Source organism: Trichoplusia ni, chromosome 15 (genome assembly GCF_003590095.1).
Source record: "Trichoplusia ni isolate ovarian cell line Hi5 chromosome 15, tn1, whole genome shotgun sequence".
NCBI classification, from domain to species: Eukaryota; Metazoa; Arthropoda; class Insecta; order Lepidoptera; family Noctuidae; genus Trichoplusia; species Trichoplusia ni.
Window position 1 is genome coordinate 7,970,331 of NC_039492.1, and position 22,943 is coordinate 7,993,273.

Consider the following 22,943-nt stretch of genomic DNA (forward strand, 5'->3'; position numbering starts at 1 on the left):
AATGTGTTGAAGCGTAAAAATGTGTGGTATCGGTCTTATTCCTAAATGGTTTATCTAGGATTCCATAGAGAAAATGCCGGTTCACTACTTTTTAGACCAAACAATCAAAAGCCAAACCTGTTTGCTATCTGAAAACAAAGAGAGAGTAAGGGGTCAACAATGCTTTTTCCTGATTTAATGATTTTGGGTCTCTTGATCCGCGTTCTTGTCTTTTCTTTTGTATTTATTTGTTAGTAGCAATAATGTATCGGATCACTTTTGAATTACGACTATGTTTCCTACATCCCCATTATTAGAAATCTTTGCGGAAATTTCGAACCATCAACAAACGTACATTGTATAGATATATAGGTACGTCTATTAAATGCAGAACATATTATACCGCGTATTATTTGCATCGACTGACAAGTATTTAGAAATTACCATTACATGAAACAACAGCGATAAATATTAATAAAGTGATTAATGGCTGAAAAGTTTCCTGACGATAATGGCACTTTATCTTGAGTATTGGCGCACTCAAACTCATCGGCAATCATGGTGATAACACAAACAGTCACGGTAGCTGTTGCAACCTTCACTACACAATACAAACATTCGGTAATCATCAATAAGCTGTATGCTTTCGTAATACTAATTTGCCGATAACCATGGCTCAAATAGTCCCTGAGTATGTTACTGATATATAACTGCAAGAAGGTGAATATGAATTTTATTTATTACAAAAATTTAACATTTAATGCTTTGATAAAAAATGCAGATAATGATAATCCTGAGTTACCTTCGATGACGCGGACATGCATAACAGTTTTACATTGGCAAGTAAGCTTATACAATATACATATAACAAAAAAAAATGTTTTACATGTTTAATGCGTGTTTTAGAATATTGCCATGGGGTTATTGAAAGCCAGTTTCAAGTATGTTTACTACTCATAAGTTGAGTGGTGATGTCATCTAACTTAACGACGTAAGGTTGCAGAAAATACCGAATAGTTTTTGTTATTTTCTTGCTTAGAGACTATTTGGCAATGATAGATCGGCAATAGTAATAATTACCTAGGTACTCAAATTTTACATTGGTTTTCTTTATACGTATAAATTTAAATGATTGAGTAGTTGCTGCCTTTTTAGGTAGGAAATTAGGTGTGAAAAGCCAGAATTCCAAAATTACGGAAGAAATTACAGCTTTGGGAGACCAAACCCCGACTCTATCTCGACTTTAGGTACCCTTGGTCCTTCCTTCTCTTCAGTAATAATGTTGTTTTAATTATTTCAACTGTTTGCTATCGTTATTTTCTTTACATTACACTGACATAAGAAGTGGCTCAGTGGCTGGCGAAAATACAAGTTCGAAAGGATTTAATTAGCATTTTCGTTATTTGCTATTATTTGCTAGACGTAGACGCTCTTCAAAAACGTTTTAGGGTTCTGTTATCAAAAGGCTAAAAACGGGACACTATTTGAAGACACAGCTGTCTGTCCAACAGTCCGTATTCTATGACCCATGATGGCTGCAAATGTCATGTTTAAAATATTTGTACTTAGGATAGAGTTTATTGTACAAAAATATTCAGGTCCATTAATTAATTTATATTAAGTTTAATGTGATTTCCTCTCTAAATGTCCATCAGTGCTTAGGTATATTGCGAAAGGATCGGAACCGTTATATTTTTAAATATTACAAGAAATATTCTTTTTTTCTCCCATTTCGTAAACTGAAAGCTTTATCAAATGCGTGTTAGCTATGTCAGTCACGAGTAAAAGAAGTATTTTGTTTTGAATTATGAAGTGAATAGAATAGACTAGCATAATTTTTCGTTGTATAGAAGATCGTATACAGTACACATCTGACTAGTCGAATGGTCTGCGTTTCAATAGAGAACATAAATAGTGGGTAGTTGTGAACGATCGGTATTAAGTAGGTACTTAAATGAAATTCAAGACGGGTTGGTAAACCAATACCTAGCCAGGTAATCAGGACCTATTAATGTACCTTCCTAAGCACGAGTGCTAACTAACAATTATTATGTAGCTCACATCCCGCGGTTTCGCCTGCGAATAAGTAGGTATGTCGGTTATAGCTGAAAAAGTAGCCTTAGTACCTATATGTTAATCCAGGGTATTTGGTACTTCTCAAACATTTTCATCAAAATTTGTCCAGCCGTTTGAATGCTACTAAGTAAAAATCCAGCTAACTTTCGCTTTTAATATTATTACGTTACAGCATTTATTAAACTAATTTGTATCCGTGGTTCACACTCATACTACACCGTAGATTTCGAAGTAAAGCTGTATGGACTAAGCTTTAAATCCAGCTAGCACAATATCGTAGCCAACAGGGAAAGTTCATGCAGAACATTTAGCTATCAACTCGAATATAGAAACTTGCAAGGCCGTTCACATTCTGTCTAGTTTTTCGCACGCTACCTCACTTTCGCGATTTCCCTCCATTTGTAGATAATATATAAACCTACGCCATAAACATAAGGAAACTATGTGCGGCGCAATCTTATCTAATGAATAATGATTGCAATGACGTAGAGTACAATTTCAAAGTTGCCACCCTTATCTTTTGTTTTTTATTTTACCTACTTACTTCCTACAAACAAACACTCCACTGTTACCTTAATTTCTATATACAGTTTTCGAGATTGATCAGTTGGAGACTAGATATAGGCACAAATATGCGTTAACATGTGGTGTTGATAGATTTTCCTATAAGACGTGGTTAATGTTCATTAATTTATCAAAGTTTATCAACATAGTATGATACTAGTCGGGTTGGGCAAATGAGGTGCGCCGTCACTCAGGGACAGGGTTGCTTTGGTTGCATGCTGAGCAAGCAAGGGTAAGTCGTAATTTCGATGACGGATGTTTAATTACTAATGTAGTTTTGGCATACCTAAATATTCTTCACAATATCTTTATGTTAATTTGGTTATCGAATAAAAAAAAATGTTCCAAAACAAGACTAAATTTAAGATATATTCTGTTTGTAAATCGATTAAGATTAAATAATAATTCGTGTAACGATGTACTTAAAACCGCTTTAAAGCCATTGTCATAATTTTCGTGTCTTAAAGAAGAGGGCTGCCCTGCCTTGCGTGGGGGTCATATCTGATGCGCCGCCCTCTGGTCTGGGATGTAACAATTTTGGCGTCACGCTAGCTATTACTTTTAAAACGGTTTAGGGGCGTTCCAGCAATAACAAGTACAGGTTTTTATGGACCTCGTTCATCTGCATGAGACAGAGTCAGCACTTATCGGGGGTTGCCTGCTTCTCTTTATTTATTGAGCTTCTACATAAATAACGTGAAGGGATTTTCGTGTTTCTGTTTGTACAGAAAACCTAGAACCTTATTCTTGAACGGACACCTTCGCAACTACGCGAAAACAATTAGCTAGTCAAACATACAAACGAAATAGCTTTTTCAAGGCCTTTCATTACCCTTGGTGTCAGTTCCCCAAGCGCTCGGGGAAATGGGTTATTTTTTTAAACAAATAACACGGTCTTATAAAACTAGGTACTAATTTAGAAAGTTTAACTAATTCACACGAGTCTTGCTTTATAATACTGGAACCCTGACATCGTATATTTATCTTTCTACAGTATTATTTAACACGCTATTTGACATGTTTCGTTAATATGTAAATTAGCATAGTCGACCTCCACTTCACTTGTTCGTTTAGGTTTACGTATTATATTCTACTTTTTTTCTACAAGCAAAACATGTGTAAGTCAAAAGTGCCAAATTACTAGGACCAATCAGTTCCAAAGTGTCATACGTCACATAATAAAACTCGTAGCCGCTATAGCTACGACTCCACTGTTTCTGTTGGTCATCATACATGACATCATTTGTGTGCTTAAAATGTAGGTAGTTCTTATCAAAGACGTTTGTGCCATAGTATATGTCAAGGCATTAGACATACGAATCACGTTTCAAGATGAGGATGGCGCAACGAGTTGCCTGTTGCCTCCTATTGTGCCGTTTTCGACTGGCATAATTATGCTATGCATACACCTAGTGTTGAGTGAAGTGAGTGTTATCGAAGGATATTAACAGAAGCTTTATAGTATTTTATTGGACAATAGGGTTCCAGTATATCTAAAAATTTACAGCTCTATTTATTTCTTCATGTTAATTTTATTGTTTTAGTCACGCAAAAGAAGGCCATTGAAATGTAGAGCTGTCTATTGAAGGGAAGTTAAATAATAAGAGCTAATATTAGCGTATATTTTTATAAGTATGACTCATAGTTAGAGGACATATTATGCGAATGGTCAGGGATGACGTCAGCTCGGTCACTGAGGCACTTCCTATTATGTTTTGAACAAAATATAGCACATTATCTACGTATGTAAGTACCGAGTTCCCGATAGTAAGAGAAAGAAAATAAATCATCAGGTTTAATGTTTAAGGCCACCAAAACCCTGTACCTAAATGTTAAATAGCTAAAAATTCTTTGACATTATCCTTTCGTTTAGCTCGATAAGATTAGATAGCCACTCTACATATGTTGTTATTTTTATCAAAGTTAGATAAGTCTGTAATATTTCTAAGATATGAGTGTGATGCAGTTGCACTTTAAATAGCTACTTCAAAATACATATTTACCCGACTAACCTAGAAGGTTGAATAGAGCTATAAGCGTAGAGTAAATGCAAAACAGAGCACGCGCTTGCAGTCGGGAGCTTTGACCGGAATTGTAATATAGGTTAAAGCGAGAAGTAGGTCGGAGAGGTGCCATCATGCCGTCGACCTCCCAGAACACGACTGGCACAATAGTGAACTACGATCACTGGGGATACTACGCGTTTACATGCGTATATTCAATTACATGTTTAAAGACTATGAGCCAATCTTTGTTATGGAAATAGCTAGCCTAATATTGCTTTTCGTGAATAGTTCGACAAATGAATATGTTAATAAGTATGCAATACTCATCTTTTGTTTTGTTATACAAAGTTCTATGAATGGACCTCCTCAGTGTCCTTGTAGTGTTTGGTTAAAAGAATCCGCACTGCGACTAAACATAATACTTACAATAAAAAAACGACTTAGACCAGTCGAGGACAACCCCATTGGAGCCGGTCGGGGTTAAGGGGTAAGACATATATATCATACTAGCTGTTGCCCGCGACTTCGTCCGCGTGATTAGAAGATATAAGTTATAATTTATACCTGCCTTCTATCTATCTATCTGCCTTCTATCTATCTTGTAGGATTCAGTCAGCGTTTGCAATGTAAGCGCAAAAAATGTGTTTTTTTACGACCTAACATTAGAAACCTCAAAAATTGTAGCCTATGTGTTATTCTGATGTATAAACTATATTGTGGTAAAGTTTCATTCAAATCCATTCAGTAGTTTTTACGTGAAAGAGTAACAAACATCCATACATCCATACTTACAAACTTTCGCCTTTATAATAGTAGTAGAATATTATTATATCCTCAAAACGTATCGCTTTTGTATATGTATGGTCTCACTGCTAGTTATTATGTTGTGCATCAAAATTGGTATTCATTGGTCGTATGGCCTACGAAATTAAATTATAGAATGATTGTTTCATTAAATGCTCTCCTAGAAGTATAGACCTTAGTGTGGTCAGCCTTGATCTCTAGGTCAGATTATTTAGTCTAGATCTAATATATGGCACCCACAGCGGCACATCAGCGGAGGTGTAATAGCATATTGTTCCTAGCGAGCCCCCACATACTTGTCAAGTCGATTGACAAATGAATTTGCGCGTTTATTTACACATTGTCTTCAGGAATAAAGTAGCCAAGGCCAGGCAGGTCCGCCAAATCAGGAATTATCTCATATCCTTATTTAAATAATACAGCCACTTTGATTCGTGTTATCTCCATTAGGTACAAAAAGTGTCGTAGGAGGTAACTATTTTATTTAAGCACGTCTATCTAGTTAAATTGCAAGTTTGGAATCTCAGCTGATATTTACAGCAAGTTGCCGTCAAATCGTATCGTTGGCAAGGTCAGTGATGTAATTGCCGCTTTTAGCACTCGAACGTGAGCCACTATAAACCGCGTTATCCTACAACTTGCGATACATTGACAATTATACATTTGTTTCTGTATGACATCATCCCTGTTGGTTTTTCACTAAAGTCGGAATCTACATAGGTATTTAAGGTATTTTAAGTATAAGTTTGCTCAGATATATATGTCGCGTTCCAAGCCAAGTTTGCAGGCCCATTCAGAACTTTCACTGTTCCATTACAACGGTGCATAAACTCTACCAGGATGTATAATATCAAGACCAAACGTCTAGGAACCGGGCAGTCACGACGTACGTGAAAGTCACAGCGAAATCTATAGCACTCGAATGGTTTCTTGTAGAAGTAGGTAATCTGGCTAAATAAACCATAGTTGAATATGCAGTTAAAACTGTTACTTGAGCGATTCATGTGAATTCCAAAGGTAGGTACCATATGTATAAAATATGCCAAACTTCTAATTGAATTAAATACTGAACTAACTGGGTAATTATGAAGCCATACGTATGCGGTTGTATAGATACTGCACAAAAATACAGAATTAAACATTACAATCACATGTAGGTACGTAGTAAGTACAAGGAAACCAAGTGTTCAGGCTTGTGTTGCGGGAATCGAACTCGTTACAGGCTGTGTAGACATGATCGACGGCCAGCTTATACAAAATCGCAGCGTATTTCTAATTCTTATTTCGTCTATCTCACGTAATGCACAGCTACTCATCTCCTTTTTACAAATGTGTGAATTAGACGTCAATTTAATTTTTCTACTGTCTAGTTGGTCACCTATGTCTATGTAAATATGTACTTAGTTACCTAATAAACAAATTCCAGTAATATAAAGCAACATGTCTGAGGCACAAGCTGTGGACGCTGCTGTGGAACAGGTGACGCAGGAAGTGAAGGACGTCAAGCTGGAGAACGGGACTGCCCCAGGCGCAGTCAACGGAACGGCCAACAAAGCCGAAGGTGCTATCTCATTTAAGGTAATCCATGTTCTAATCTTAATAATTATTAAGGCTGGGCCCCGATTCTGCTATTTACAATGGCCGATGAATGAATGAAATTAAAATGACACCATTCGTATTCTGATTAACATTTTTTTCAACATAATACTTGGAAATTCAGTGCGGCATATTGTGTTGGCAGAATACTTAAGAGAAGAGGAATAGTTTCAAATTTAATCCAATTGCCATTCATTCATCGGCTATTGTGTAATAGCAGAATCGGGGCCCTGGTCCCTTCTTCCTAACGTAAACTTTCCTTATAAATAATGTGTATCTTGTAGAAGGTATGTATGGTTGATGTAGGTACAACCTGTTAGAGTTTTAACCTGTTTTAAGTAGTTGGTTAACGTGTCTTCTCATGTGTTTCTCAAACAGTACCTAGGTACAACTCATAGATTCACATTTTGGTTACGCTGGACAACATACAAATTCATAGATTATCCTACTACTATTATAAAGGCGAAAGTTTGTAAGTATGGATGTATGGATGTTTGTTACTCTTTCACGTAAAAACTACTGAATGGATTTGAATGAAACTTTACCACAATATAGTTTATACATCAGAATAACACATAGGCTACAATTTTTGAGGTTTCTAATGTGAGGTAGTAAAAAAACACATTTTTTGCGCTTACATTGCAAACGCTGACTGAATCCTACAAGATAGATAGAAGGTAGATAGATAGATAAAAGGCAGGTATAAATTATAACTTATATCTTCTAACCACACGGACGACGTCGCGGGCAACAGCTAGTATTATTATATTTAGCCTAATTGCTTAAGTCACACTATGCCAGCTTGCAATGCAAGTGGTTCAATAAAGAAAAAAGCTAAGAAATGTAAACCAAGGAACGTAATTACCTACTTGATACCTATCGTAATTTTACGCTACTTACGTCGATAAGTTATACCTACATAGAAGAACTCGTTTTAAAATAAGAAAATAAAGGTGGGCCCACGATCCTCAACATTTCAGTCGACCTTGCACCAAAAAAATCTACATTTTGAACTTCCTAAACCTAACTAACAAAATAATTGTATTTTGCAGGACGCATTCAAAGCATTCTCCAAATTCGGTGACCCGAAGTCCGATGGCAAAACCATAACACTTTCACAAAGTGACAAATGGATGAAACAAGCGAAGGTGATTGATGGCAAGAAAATCACTACCACGGACACTGCGATCCATTTCAAGAAACTCAAGTCACTTAAACTCGGTATCGATGACTATCAGAAATTCCTCGATGACTTGGCCAAGAGCAAAAAGGTAGAGCTGGATGACATTAAGAAGAAGCTGACTAGCTGTGGACAGCCCGGAGTTTCATCACATGTAAGTTATTTAGCACTAAGTATAACACATACAACGTATGTATCTCGCTCGCGTTATGCTATTGTGCAGACCTCTACACATAAGAGTGTAGTCACGTAACGCTAACGTGCTGTTTAAGATTTCCATTAGATACAATAAGTAAGTATAGTGATTTTCCACTACGTCACACCTACACGCTATAAGAAGTCTAACTATGATTCATTACGTCACGGTGTATAGGTAATCAGAATGTTATGGTGCTAGACAATACGTAATTGCTTACTTAGGTACCTAACAGCTTCACTATCGAATTTGTCTATCATAAACAGATGAATCACTTAAGACGCCTTTGAAACGGCGACGGTATCCATTGCGTATTATCCAATTCGTATGACTACATAATTAAAATTGTTTAATAGAAATAATAGGTATTAAAGATTGTCACAGAAAGTATTACAAAACACTAAGTAATTATCTAATCAATTCAAAAATCTTTCGCCAATTTTAGGTGACGAAATCGCCAGCGGCGGCTGCTGCGGTTGACCGTCTGACAGACACTAGCAAGTACACAGGATCCCACAGGCAGCGGTTTGACGAGACCGGTAAAGGAAAAGGTATCGCGGGAAGGAAAGACGTCGTCGATGCCTCGGGCTACGTGTCCGGATACCAACACAAGGACTCCTACAACAAGTCCCATTAAATACTTACTTCCATTGAAGCTCTTCTCTAATCTGACAGCTACTTTTCGGACTAAGTCCATGAGATGACATAATCAACATAAACTGACCCAAAAAATCTCGAGGAACTCTTAACCTCAAATAAACCTTTTTGAAATAATTGCAAAATTATTGTACTTTTTTTTTAAGTACGTGGTCCTAGATTTAATGCATTTAACAATTTAAAGCTTTGTATGTTGTGCAGAAAACCATTCCTTCCTAGAAAGTATATGTAATTAGGAGAGTAAGTCGGAAATTTTCCCGTTATTCACTATTTTCGTGTAATCTTTTTATCTAGTCGTGTGTAGTAACGTACCTACGTAATATTTACAAAGTGTTTTTAAAATTGAAATGGTCATGAAATGATGATTATTTTTTTGGATTGAAATTCTCGTATTTTCCTACTAACGAAATAAGTTCAAAAAGTACGGAGTACAAAACTTCTACCATAATGTACAAATAACGAATGTACCTACGCAACACATAAGGAAGTACCTTCCTTGAAGGAGCAAACCCGTTTCCTTAATTAATACTGAATTATATCAAGAGAACTCTAATGGTGTCATAATTAGGTAATTTAAGTGCACAGTAATTTCTAATGTCGATAGGGTTTTTAATCGGTTCTCAATGTTAATATTAGAATGTATAATTTGACCCCTTGTGGCCCTGACCTTTAATATAAATATACGATTTTAACAGTTTTAATAATGCTATACTTTAAAATAAATAAGACTTTTGGTGGAACCTGAACAAAATAGGCCTTGGACAATGTATTTCAACAAATTACTTCTAAGTGTTAGCTGCACCTTTTAAATTTATTTACGCATTTTTTTTTTATAAAATCTTTTCTTAACGGCGATAATTTTATGTAGCAATATGGTAATGTTCAACTGGCCACGAAGGCGACGATACACAACTTTACACCTAAGTTGACCTAAGGCAATGTATCATTACATTTATTTTGTTATTAATAAAATACATTACTTATATTATCTCGTTGTTCTTTTCTTTCCACCTTTTTAGTCGCTAGTAATTAGGCAATAACAATATAATGAAAGGTATTAAGATTAAATGAGATGTCGATTGGTACAGTTTATTTGACTTATAACTACAAATACATGTGTAAAGCACTAACATTTCATGAAATAATTAATAAACAATTATACATGGTATTAATATATGGTGATACAATTAATTTTATTCACTGCAAGCAAATAACCTAAGACTTAATTCACATTATGTTTGATTATTATAGTTAAAACTATATAAGATAATTATAATAACACAAACATTGTCTGCTAGCCCATACTACCATCCGATATATTAATATATTTATTTAAATAAAAATTAACAACAAAGAGAATGCAAGAGATTTGAGAATAGGTACAGATACTTGTGCACGTCGTAATACAGTCATCGATAACTCAACTTTTCTGATAAATGTCAACATACAACACTTTTGATACACATCCCTACATAAATGGAGGAAATTATTGAAAATTATAAATCTAATTACATTTCTCATCTGTTTAAGAGATCTGTTTAGAATAAATAGCTAACAGCTTTGTCGAATTTCTATAAATAAAAGCAAATAAAGTTTACTAGATGTTGGACATCGCCAAATCCTTATGCAACTTTGCTTATGTAGATGTAGGTACCATAGGACAATCAGTGAAAAAATCTTAACTTTCCACATCAATCTATAGGATATGATTAGACATATTACAATATTCAATTAATAAATTTTCATAGGGCTGTTATTTGTGTTTACTAATAAGCTTTACATCAGATGTGTGTACTTGCAGTTAAGTCTTCAACATAAATCAGAAAAGTCGTTTTCGAGTACACTATAATTTGTTTTATTAATATTTAGATCACATGCCATGTTAGCCATGTACTATCAACATCAGGAATGTTGCAGTAAACGTAAGGCTAAGCTATACTGCCGTCACTCATCACTAAATCTATTTAAGACTTCATGTGAAATATGTATGACTATTCATACTGCGAGTTAAAAGGCGACAATCAATATCATTCGTACAATGCTTAAGAAGTAAATGAGTGACGACAATTTGTCAGCAACATAAAATCAAATTAATATAAGAATGAAGTCAGTCTAGAAATCTAAATGTGAGGCAACAACTTCGCATTCATTTACGAGATACACAAATATGGTCGTAAGAAAAAAAATACGACCATTCAACTTTTTTTCGTAAATAAAAATGTAAATAACGTAAGTAAATGATAATGTTTATCTACCAACTTATAATTTATGCATTTATGTAGGTAATGTTCAATGACTTGTTTTATATGCTAACAAATTAATTAAACACGAATCGGGATTACAATTGTGTACATAGATTATAATATAATTGTAACTTTCACCTCTTTAAATAACTGTATGGGTTACTAATTCGTATTTCTTAAATTGTTATGTCAAGTTGTTTGAAGAGGGCATAATATTTACAATTTTTAAGTGCAGTTATAAATACAGAAAACATAACAAGCTGTAAATCATGATATTTGTTATTTCAATCGTTAAAATTCCTGTAAGAAAAATATAACTAGAATAGAGGCAAATAAATTCACCTTTTTATATAATACTCTTTTCTAAATTTTGATCAACTAACATAAAGAACTAATTACAAAGTAGATTAGAATAATCTCATGGCATTATAAATTTGTAATGTTATTGTAATAGTCAAATAGATGACTTTTTAAACCACCATTTTAGTTTTCGTTAATAACCAACAGAACTGAATAGATGAACGTTCTAGGATTAGAGATTCCTCCTTGATATTGAAAACGCGCATTCTCAGTGTTTTTCAATAGATACTAAATAAGTGATTTAATTATGTATCTGAAAGATATAATCGTTCATACAAAGTCACATTGTTATGCTGTAACATGTAAGTGCAACTTATTTATCTACACTTTATTCGATTTTAGTTCTTTCTTTTTGCGAATATTAGCTTAGGTACATAACGCAATATCAACGCCAACTAATCACAAATAAGAACAAACTCGGCTCTATATTGAGATGGTTTAAATATATGTACTAAACCAAGTTCTTATAACAATGCTATATATGGAATTGAGAATTTTCTATATAATATATTTTCTAGTCATACAAATTTTATCACAAATCGAGTGTAATGGCGACTATTACATTGGGCCCTCGATGGTACTCACTTTCATGGCGAAGTAATATACGGCACGAGCGCCCAAGATAAAGGCGAGGAGGAAGCCTCCGACGTATGCGACGTATACACCACCTCCATGGCTCTTAGCAGCTGACAGGGTGCCGAGCGTCACGCCCAGAGCGATAGCGAAGAACACCAATGCAAGCACTGCGAACGCCGTGCCGCGGACGCGGGCCATGTGCGCGCCCACTGACGACACCTTGCGGCAGTGAGGACACCGCACTGGAGAATTTTTTAACAGTTGGTACTGAAATAAAACAGGAAAGAAAGTTTAGCAATATAAATTACATTCATTTTATATACTGACAAAGATAAAACAAAATCTTAAAACATAAATAAACAATTATCAGTGATTTTAAAATGGAACAATGACACAAAGCTAATCATGAAAGAGTAAAAATTTGTGTTAGGTGTTATACACTACATTTCACTGGATGTGATGAGTAATTGAGTTAGACTCAGTCAAACCTACAATTGTGCGATAGCAACAAAACTTTGCTAAAGATTAGTTTAAAGTTAATTTTTAAGTAAATTTTTAAACCTATAGTACAATATTGATGTAAAAAAAATTGAAAGTAAGTAAGTTTAAAATTTATTCTAATCAGCCTAGCACAGTTGGTAAGGTCTGATAAAGGTTACAAGCTTCGATCACTGTAGGCATAAATAAATGTTATTTCAAACTTAGCTGTTGAATACTTGTTGTAACACCTGCAATGAACAAAGAAAACTAGTGTTTGTATTATGCAAATAAATAAACAACTTTATATACCAGAAAGGTGTCTTGACAATGAGCACAGATAACTCTGCACATTCCAGGCAAGGTTGGTACTGGTGGAGTCACCGGCGACGGAGCCAAGTTAATGATCCTTTTGCAGTCTGCACGGGGACATGCAATACGTTGCGATGATGACTTGCAAATCAACAAGCAGTTGCAAGGGCATCGCACATACTTCTTCCCAGGGGGTGCATTTCTTATGGGCTGAAATACAGTAATTCAATAAGAAAATAAACCATTTTATTCATCAATGTAATGTTTCTATGTCTATGAGTCATAACTTATTAATCACAAAGAGTTATTGGCAAACAAACAATTTGATAAGAAAAGGAGGATATTATGTCCAATGAGATTGTTCATGATAAGTAAGACACTGTTACTGATAAAATATACTAAACAAGTTGTTTGAATGACATACCGTAGCTTCACTGCATTCAGAACATTTGACAACATGCTGTTCCCTCTTCCCAGATATGTCGATCATAGCCTGGCACACGCGACATGTTACCATAGGCATTCCTGCTTGCTGGTAGGGTGGAGGAAGCTCGTCAGGTCCAATAGGGGATATTGTGCTGACATTTACCTCCTCTGTCAGACAAAAACATTACATTGGCGTGTTGTAAAGTTGGAAATACGTAACCAATCATGTAATAACTGGAATCTTTGTTGCACAACAGTAACGTTCGAACGACTACGTAGTGGCTGTGTCGAGCCATCTTAACATATTGTTTAATGTTTAGCAACAAAAATCACAATATGTATCAATTAAATTATCAGCTGTCAAAACAATAAAACCCGATTATAGTTACTACTTACCATCCCTCAACAAAGGTTTATTTTCACTTTGACCGTCCCCCATTATGAAGAAATAAACATCTAATAATGTTTCATGCAAATGCCCAAATAATTAAATCACGGTTTTTGACGCAAATAATTAAATGTAATGAGCTCGTACAGCTATCTTCAGAACTTGATTTTTACTTTTTTTTTTGCAAAAGTCTGGCTTTGATACTTGGGTTTAAATTTTATTTGTCAATAGCAACTAACATTTTCATTGACCTATTAATGTTAATATAGTTATGTATAAATAATTTAAATCGTTTAACGACAGCTGCTTAACATGCGCTATTAAATAAACTAAAACCCTTCCTAATATTTTTCAAATCGATCAAAATCCAAACACTAAGTACATCACAACAAAACTAAAAGTATATCAAGATAGGTGTCTTCTTTTGTAATTTAAATTGATGAATAGAATTAAATTTTGCGATAAAAGCCTGCTCATTTTGTGTATGTAAGCCCCAAATGAAAACACTGGTTCCGTGGCACGGCTCTACCTATACCAAAATTGTTGTCAAAGTGACATTTGGTTTCGTGGGTATTTCAAAGTGAGATGAACATGAGGTTATGTGTTTGCATGTGATTTAAGTAAAAATAAAAGTATTGACGAACATTATAATTAACTACTAAAATGGCGAGTAAAGTGCATAAAGTTCGTTATTATAACCCAAAACCTCAGCCAATAAATTGTATTTCATACAATAAAACGAATAAACAAATCGCAGTTGCAAGGTTAACTTTTTGTCAATAATATAATAACAATGTTATGTTTAATGAAATTGTACTTAATTAGTGTATTTTTTTAGAGGCGACGCTTCTATCGAGATATGGGACCTGAAGCACGCACCGTACCTTATAAAGTTTATTCCCGGTGTCGACAAAGGTTCTGTAGAAGCACTCGGGTGGGTGAAGGATCGATTGCTGTCGACAGGTCTCGGAGGGGCTTTGATTGAATGGAACCTCGACACCCTAACTCTGAAAACAACAGTTTTACTTACGGGTTATGCTGCATGGTGCCTTGATGTGAACTCTGATAACACTTTAGTTGCAATTGGTACTGAACAAGGATATGTAAACTTGTTTAGTGTCGAGCATGATCAAATCATATACAAGAAGCTATTTGATAAGCAGGAAGGCAGGATATTGTGTTGTAAATTCAATAAAGAAGGAAATATACTTGTAACAGGTAATAAAAGGATAACAATTTAAATATCATTGTATATCATAGCTGTCATTTTAAACCTATAACCATTATGTTACTCTTTGCAGGTTCTATAAACACCATAAGGGTTTGGAATGCTGAGACAGGTCATGCTATAACACGGATGTGTGTACTGCGGAAGAAGAAGCAGATTATTGTGTGGTGTCTGGCAATTCTGTCAGATAACACTGTTGTTTCTGGTGACAGTCAAGGCAAACTAATATTTTGGGACAGTAAAATTGGTGATCAGGTGAGCCAAATCATTTTAATTTACTCTTCCATAGATGTATCTCATTTATGTTAATCCCTACTTTGGCTATTAAATCTCTATCTCTATCTGCCTTTGTCCAAACCTGTTAATGAATAGTTCTTGAGTGGAAGTAGAAACATGCATAAATTTGGTTTTAGAATTCATAATGGTAAATAACTCTTTTCAATATGTCTTTATTATATAGCTCTAAATAACATTTTATTAATATTTTCAGATTGAATCATATTCAACGCATAAAGCTGATGTATTGTCAATAGCAGTATCTGATGATGAAAAAAGTATATTCTGTAGTGGAGTGGACCCTGTCATAATGAACTTTATAAAAGTGAACAAAAGCACAGAAAAACAGACTGAGGCCCATTGGGTGAAGAATGTACAGAGAAATATACATGAACATGATGTTAGGTGAGCTCACATTACTATTGCTACTTCATACTAACTTTGCTAGTTAATGTATAGAAATGAAAATAATACAGCTTTATACTGTTGAAGATTTTTCAGAGTAGCTTCATCCTGTAATTCTTTCCAATGTCACTAACTTACTTATAATGTTAGTAAAGATTTCTTTAAAAACTTTCTGCATTAAAAAGGCCATACATTTGTAAAAGAAGTAATTTTTATTGTAAGATCTAAGCTTAAAATAAAATGATTCCAGAGGACTTGTTGTGGATGGTGATAAACTCATCTCAGTGGGGGTTGATGGCTATCTGACATTTTCGAGTTATCCACCTAAGTGGGTGATGAGATTACCCCCTATGATACCAGGCCCAAGGTCTTCTATTAGCAGGCGAAAGAAACTACTACTATTAAGGTATAATATAATAATATTCTTAAAATTATTTCACAATGTTTGAGGCTAGAGGCTAGATATTTAATAAAATTATTAATTTATTTCATAGGTATAGCAACCACTTAGAGGTATGGAAGCTAGGTTCATATGCAACAAATAATGATGGTAATGTGTTGATTACAAATGTAATTACAACACAAGATGTTACTTGCACAGAAAATAAGGCAATAGAAGAAGATTCAACAATTGATGTTATAAATAGGACTAATGCAGAAAACACGCACAAGCAAAGTTTAAAACTGACAGAAAAGCCAGTTAAGTTAGCCTCTATACAAACTAAAGGAAAGAAACAGTTAAGGTGCTGTGAGCTGTCACCAAGCGGAGAAATTGTTGTGTATGCAACAGCTACTGATGTCAGAATGCTTAAATTGGAAACTGTAAGTCCATATTATTACATGTATACATTATTTAAATGTAATAATGCCTTTAAGAAATATACCCTCTAAAACGTGACTGTTTAGTAGTTCAGTAAGGTTCCTTTGATTAAGTTTTCATTGTATAATTTGCAGGATGAAGATCAGTCTAACATATCACTATCTAAAGTATCGATAAGTGGTATTCCGAAAGCTGGTTGTGACCGCGTAGCTTTCACTGAAGACTCTTCTATACTGGTAGCTCACTGCGAAGGAATCCTTCACGTGTTACAAGTCGATCCCGAAGCTGGCGCCACACCCGTGCAAGTTATCTCTTTGGATAAATGTAAGTTGTCGTATGGTTGTATTAGTGATTTAAGTAAAATTCAACATTATTATACGCGCTTTTTCATAAAAGCCTGCACACTAAAATGTATAACGTGTATATTATATTTTTTTCAGATTTAAAATCAAAGTCAATATTACATCTTCACGTTTCGCCAAAGAGCCCGACGGGCGTAACTTATTTGGTGGTCGCCGATACTCAAAGCAACGTGGCGGTTTGGACGCAAAGCAATAAGAAGTTTGAGTTCCATGTAAGCCTACCTACGTACCACTGTGTACCATCGGCTTTGACAGTCGACGCTCTGCGGGAAAACCTCATCATAGCGTACGTCGATCAAAAGGTATTCTAACTTGTCTGCTTATATCATTTTTTAAATAGTAATTGTCCTTGTGAATTTTCCTACTTTTCAAAGGCTTACACTTTCTAACAACAACTATAAGAAGAATTTTTGTAGCAAGCATAATTTGTCTCTAGTGTAGTGACTTTTAAACGATGGTATTGATTGGTTAAGCTTAACATTTTAAGGTTTCACGTTAATGAAAGCCTTATTTTAAATGTATTGCGCAGTTAGTAGAGTACGAGCTGCGTGAACGTCGCTTCTCCCCGTGGCCGGGCGGCGCGCTGCCGGCGGGCTGGGGCTCGCGGCGGGCGGCGGCCCGCGCGCTGCTGCCGCACCCCGCCAGGCACGCGCTCGTCTGCCAGGACGACACCTCGCTCTGGGTCTTGGAGAACACCAACAAGGTATTCAATACGTTCTATATTTATTTAGGGCCTATAGACACGTGGACGAAACCTAGTTTCAAAATATTGAGTCTGGAATCGACAACCAGCCACTAGCCGACCTACCGTAAAGTAAAAATCTAAATATTATGATATTCTACTTCATTGCAGAAATATCTATATTAAAAAAAAAACATGCATTCATTTGCGAGCAAAACTTTTTCACTGATACTTTATTGCATGATTAAAACTATTTCATGAAACTCTGAATCACATAATTTGTTTCAGGAGCCATTTGAACCAGCTGCGAAACGAAAGTCCATGTCTGAGAGTAAAAACATCGCATTTAAAATCATCCCGATCAAAGTAAGTTGTGACAGTACCTTATGTTGAACACTCTGAATACTAAACCGATAGACAAAGGTATTAATGATAATTAAAAAGCCCTAAATAAGCACCGACTTTATGCAAATTAGTGTCCCTCCAAAGAATATTAAAATATACCAATATTAAAGAAATAAAATCTCTGTCTAGTGATCATTTATAGACTCTTTATATGTAGAAACATGCTGGAAAAATGAGGATCTCTGATCGGAACACACATTTTGTATAACAAATATTTTTGCATATTTCCACGATTTATACCAGTTCATAAATGTTACCATAAGAAAACACCAGTTAGTAATATAATTTGAGGAATCAACAAACTGACTTTGTTTTATCCATACTACCTCAGTTAGCTTCCACTATTGAAAATGTTTGGGCGTGTGGTAAAAAAAAGCGCCACTTTTATTATTCTTTCTTTTTTTCTAGTATTTGGCTGACTTCCACTGGCTCGATAAGGATGAAGCTGTCACAATAGAGATTCTGCCTGAAAGTATAGTCGCCCAGTTACCACCTATTGCAGCAACTAAAAGACATGGATAAAATAAAACATATTTTAAAACATTATCATTTTATTTTCTTTCAAATTATCGAACGTTGGGTGAATAGAAAAATCTTATAAAATACACTTATATCTATTCCATCCGCGAGGTTTAGCTTTACTTCAAACTATCATATTTCATCAATATGATTTCCATCTTTTCTGTACTCTTGCCGGTTTGAAAATTTTTAGGTGAGTAGTGTTTTCTAGACAAAAATGTATGCATCAAAGTGAATCAAAATAGTGATAGTTGCAATAATATCTGCATAAGTATGTTGAAGATTGAAAATACATTCATACAAAGTCACAATCATACAAAAATATAGTAGGTATATAATTCAACTGGTAGTAATTCTATGAAACATGTCTATGTAAAAAGAAATAGTACAGCTCTCCTGCATTATAAGGAAAATTGAAAAGGACCGATATAAATTACAGGCAATATACTTTCATTCGTTAGTCTCGAGCAAAATTCGTTCCAATTTGTCCCATCCTAATGGCGAGACAGTGAGCTGCTGCGGTCGGGCCCACATCTCATCTGTCATTTCACACCTTGAAGGAGGCAGCTTGTATGAAATCGGATCGCCTTCGACGCTCCTGACAAGAAAGTTTAAGTAATTTGTAATGTGATATAGAAGAGGATGGTAAGGATCGGTAGTACATAAGTTAATATTTGGCACAATTATATGCTTTTTTCATATAAGAGCAGATATATGCAAGTATTATGCCTTTATGTGTTGATACGATTATGTTGCCGATAAGTAATTAGAAAAGGAAAAAATAATTATGTTCTTAGTTTTGTCATTATAAAAACAGCGAAAATTTCTAGACGTGCTTCTTCTATTTTGAACTAAAGAGGAATCTTATCTTTTTATCCACTTTTATTATCCTCTTCGTGATCAGAACTTATCGCAGTGAAAACAGTTCTGGGACTAAAATAAAGCTTAAACTAAGTTCAGTTTATCTTCATGGTAAATAACAGAATAAAATCTTTTAAAGTATGCTCACCCCAGGAATACCACGGTCTGCTTGTAAGGATCGTAAATTTGTCCCGCTTTTAATGGTGGGCGTGGCGGATAATCTCTGTTGGTTTTCACTAGACGACCGAACCGCTCCAAAGGGCAAAGTGCGCGCCGTCCAATCATAGCTGAAAAATGTTTTGGATGTGTATGAAACAACTTTACCACCTAATATTTCTATATTGCATTCAAATATTTTAAGTACGAGTGTTACGACATTCTGTTACGATTATTTTATTGTGAACCTTCGAAAATAAGATGCTTGTTTAGTTTAGAGTAATAATTGGCAGGTAGATACCTGCCTACTTAAGTAGGTTGATTAAAAAACCACTTAGATTTTTCATTCGTAAACAGGTAAGTTTTTCGCGGTAGTCTTGAACCATCTAAGACTGATCAGCTGGGGTTAGACATAGATCTTAGTAAGTTGTTAGATTTGACCCTATCGAATTTCTAAAGATAGACTAAAAAGACACTAACGTCAAACTATGTAAAAAATGTACCTGATGAAGTTGGCGGTAAAGGAAAAGGCGATGGATCCACCGTCACTGGATAATATTTGTGTTCAGGTTGACTGCTGTGTGATTGCAACGCTGCACGATATTCTTCCGAGGTCATACCTAACAGTTAAAAAAAGAAAACGAGTACCAAGGTAATACTATTTCAGTGCCAGTTTGCATTTATGAGGCAAGAAAATGTGAAAATTGAATGACAAACATGCCTACAGTTGAAACAGCACGAAACATGAAACCAAGTACGAAATACTTGCAAATGACGTAAATACACTCCCAAAGCTCTTACGTTAATAAGTGATGTGCGTAGTTTCAGAATGATATTGTAAGTTATGTGACCTTCACTTACGTAGATACACCTACGCATTCATTACATTAATAAGGTTGTAATAGAAAATGGCTTTTACTTTTTCGCACAGTAACTGTAGGTACCTTAGCAGGTATTTATCTATGGACTGTTCCACTTATTGGTGAACTTCTGACTCACCAGCTTTCCTCGCTTCTTCTTCTTGTATTTCCTTTATTTTGCTATAAAAATACCACCTTTGTGGCCAGAGCTTGGCTGCAGACTTAGATTTTCTCATTACTGAATTCCTGAAAAATGCTCGATGTTATTAAGAACATATTTATTTAGTACCCTTAGAAAATATATATGTACATAACATACCATGTCTACCTACCTACCTATTGTATTTTTTAAGATAATCTTATATACGAAAAAAAAACGAAGTACTTATTTATGTCACTCTTTATGTACCTGTTTCCAGGTCCTATGTGATCTCTCGTCTAGTCGAAAGAAAAAAATAATTTTTTTTGGTAAAAAAATATCTTAATAATAATATAAAGGATAAATTAATAACTAAGAGAATTATGTCGTAGAGGTTTAAATGAAAACGCCTGAAGGACAATTACGTTGACCTTATTTAATGTGTCCTTTAATAGGGTCTGGTGCGCGCCCTTTAAATGTTCTTGCAATCTGCTTGCGAATGAAAACTGTTCAAAATATTTTATTAGGGAAGTAATGTAGGTTTGGCAGGATTCATTTGAAATGTTTAGAATAGCGATGTTGTTTTTAAACTATGAACCGACTTTGACTGGTCCAGATTTGCCACATACGCTAAGATCTCTGTGAAAAGACCTAATAAAATTCTTGACCAATGGTGATCCCACACTTACAGTATTCCTTGAGCTTTAACAGGATCGGTGGAAGGCTCTCGTCGTCCGCCTATATTAACTGGCGCAGGTGCTGGTGCCTCCATTTTAAAAACGTTGTCTGTTCCGTATTTAAATAATAGAAAGCTCAAGCTAGTACACTGTATTGTTTCAAGAATTGGTAACAACTAAATATAAACTTCCGCTCCCCTCATTCTGAATGCAAAATGTTGCTTTGGTGATGAACAGAATCGATCAAGCATAAAAAGGGAATTAATATTTTATACTCAAAAGTCACGGTGAAGGCAACGATTTGATCCTTTGATGTCATGCAACGCAAAGCATTAGTTAGATAACTAATTTGTTAAGTTCTGAGACTTGTACTCTAAGTAACTTTGTAAGTTTATGTAGTTTTAGATATTATCTTTACATGCAGCAATTATTAGGTACAAATAAATACAAACTGCTGAGACTGGGTGGTCTTCAATATAATATTGTGTAAACTCAGTAGTTTCCAGGTGTGATGTTGTTTTGTTCATATTTAATGCTGACATAGTTTGTTTATAACAAACTAGCGGTCGCCCGCGGCTCCGCCCGCGTGGATGTCGGTTACCGCTGCAAAAAGCCTACCCAGGAAAGACACGGTCAGCAAACAAAACGACTCCCAGATCAATTCACAGACACCGACACTAACATCGACGAAGCAGTCACTATCCGCAGGCTGAACAGATTTTCTTTATGTGGATGTTAGATGTTACGTTCCGGAGTGCAACCCTTGGTAACGCCTACTTCGCAACGGGACGTGCCGCAAAAATCGTAATATTTTAATTTCGCTATAACTTCAGAACAAAACCTCGAATTTTAATCATTCAAAGACCAAATATTATCTACATTAACTGTAATTAGTGATGAAATAACTTATTTTGATAAGGATTAATAGCATGAGTAAAATAAAGGCGCTTAAATGTAGTCCAAAAAAAATCAAGATTTTTCAATAAAAAAATGGTTATTGTGCCTCACTCGACATAGATAGGTATAGTGTGTCGCGGAATTTTTTGTAGATATTTATAAGATCTATAATTACTTAGATCATTTTATGGTTCTATCTTTAACAGTTTTGGCAGGGTACGCAAAATAAGTAACTTTTTCGGTTAATTTTTTACACCTTGTGTCCTTAATATCTTACGGAACCCTATTTTTGTTCAAAATTAAATATAGCCTATATTACTCGTGGATAATGTAGCTTTCGAATGGTGAAAGAATTTTTAAAATCGGTGCAGTAGTCTATGAGCCTATTCATTACAATCAAACAAACAAAGTTTTCCTCTTTATAATATTAGTGTAGATTAGAAGTAGGTAATAGGACTCAGTAGTACCTACTGATAAAGCCTTACTAATTTCCATGATTCTTGGGAGGAAAAAATAAACCTTAAAGTGCAGATTCCGTGCTCAATTTGACGATAAAAAACGTCTTAAAAGAAGAAAGTGGCCTAACACTTAGCATGATAGTCGTAGCGAAAGGTAGGACGCAATAAATGCTTTTCTTTGTTGATTGTACAGATAGGTACTTTACGGAGTAAAATCGCGCGCCAAATCATCCATTTGTTAAGAGACTTATAAATTTTTTACGCATTTTTTTCTCTACTTTTAATTCTGTCTGCCCTCTAGGACTTACAAATTTGAAACCTAAGGGCTTCCAAAGTAGTATTGTGTACAAGATACTTG

General features: G+C 35.0%; 4 protein-coding genes across 4 annotated transcripts; 2 read left to right on the forward strand and 2 right to left on the reverse strand.

Moving 5' to 3' along the window:
• Positions 1-6,855: 6,855 nt before the first annotated feature.
• On the forward strand, positions 6,856-10,046 carry LOC113501280 (TPPP family protein CG45057-like; the record flags this gene model as incomplete). Its single annotated transcript, XM_026882386.1, is given in 3 exon segments — positions 6,856-7,007; positions 8,078-8,359; positions 8,847-10,046. Coding segments are annotated over 3 exon segments (612 nt in total). The 3' UTR covers positions 9,039-10,046.
• Positions 10,047-10,133: 87 nt separating this feature from the next.
• Positions 10,134-14,021, reverse strand: LOC113501279 (type 1 phosphatidylinositol 4,5-bisphosphate 4-phosphatase). The gene is made up of 4 exons (XM_026882385.1): positions 13,849-14,021; positions 13,451-13,620; positions 13,027-13,236; positions 10,134-12,504 (listed from the first exon to the last, which is right to left on the reverse strand). The coding sequence occupies exons 1-4, from the start codon at positions 13,889-13,891 to the stop codon at positions 12,220-12,222; spliced, it is 708 nt and encodes a 235-aa protein (XP_026738186.1). The 5' UTR covers positions 13,892-14,021; the 3' UTR covers positions 10,134-12,219.
• A 361-nt stretch (positions 14,022-14,382) lies between these two features.
• LOC113501228 (U3 small nucleolar RNA-associated protein 4 homolog) lies at positions 14,383-18,564 on the forward strand. The gene is made up of 11 exons (XM_026882305.1): positions 14,383-14,604; positions 14,679-15,058; positions 15,142-15,323; positions 15,559-15,749; positions 16,000-16,155; positions 16,244-16,571; positions 16,704-16,893; positions 17,010-17,233; positions 17,461-17,634; positions 17,902-17,979; positions 18,427-18,564. The coding sequence occupies exons 1-11, from the start codon at positions 14,504-14,506 to the stop codon at positions 18,538-18,540; spliced, it is 2,118 nt and encodes a 705-aa protein (XP_026738106.1). The 5' UTR covers positions 14,383-14,503; the 3' UTR covers positions 18,541-18,564.
• On the reverse strand, positions 18,565-22,036 carry LOC113501229. Its single transcript, XM_026882306.1, has 5 exons — positions 21,243-22,036; positions 20,554-20,660; positions 20,058-20,174; positions 19,547-19,685; positions 18,565-19,135 (listed from the first exon to the last, which is right to left on the reverse strand). The coding sequence occupies exons 1-5, from the start codon at positions 21,323-21,325 to the stop codon at positions 18,988-18,990; spliced, it is 594 nt and encodes a 197-aa protein (XP_026738107.1). The 5' UTR covers positions 21,326-22,036; the 3' UTR covers positions 18,565-18,987.
• Between the last annotated feature and the right edge of the window lie 907 nt (positions 22,037-22,943).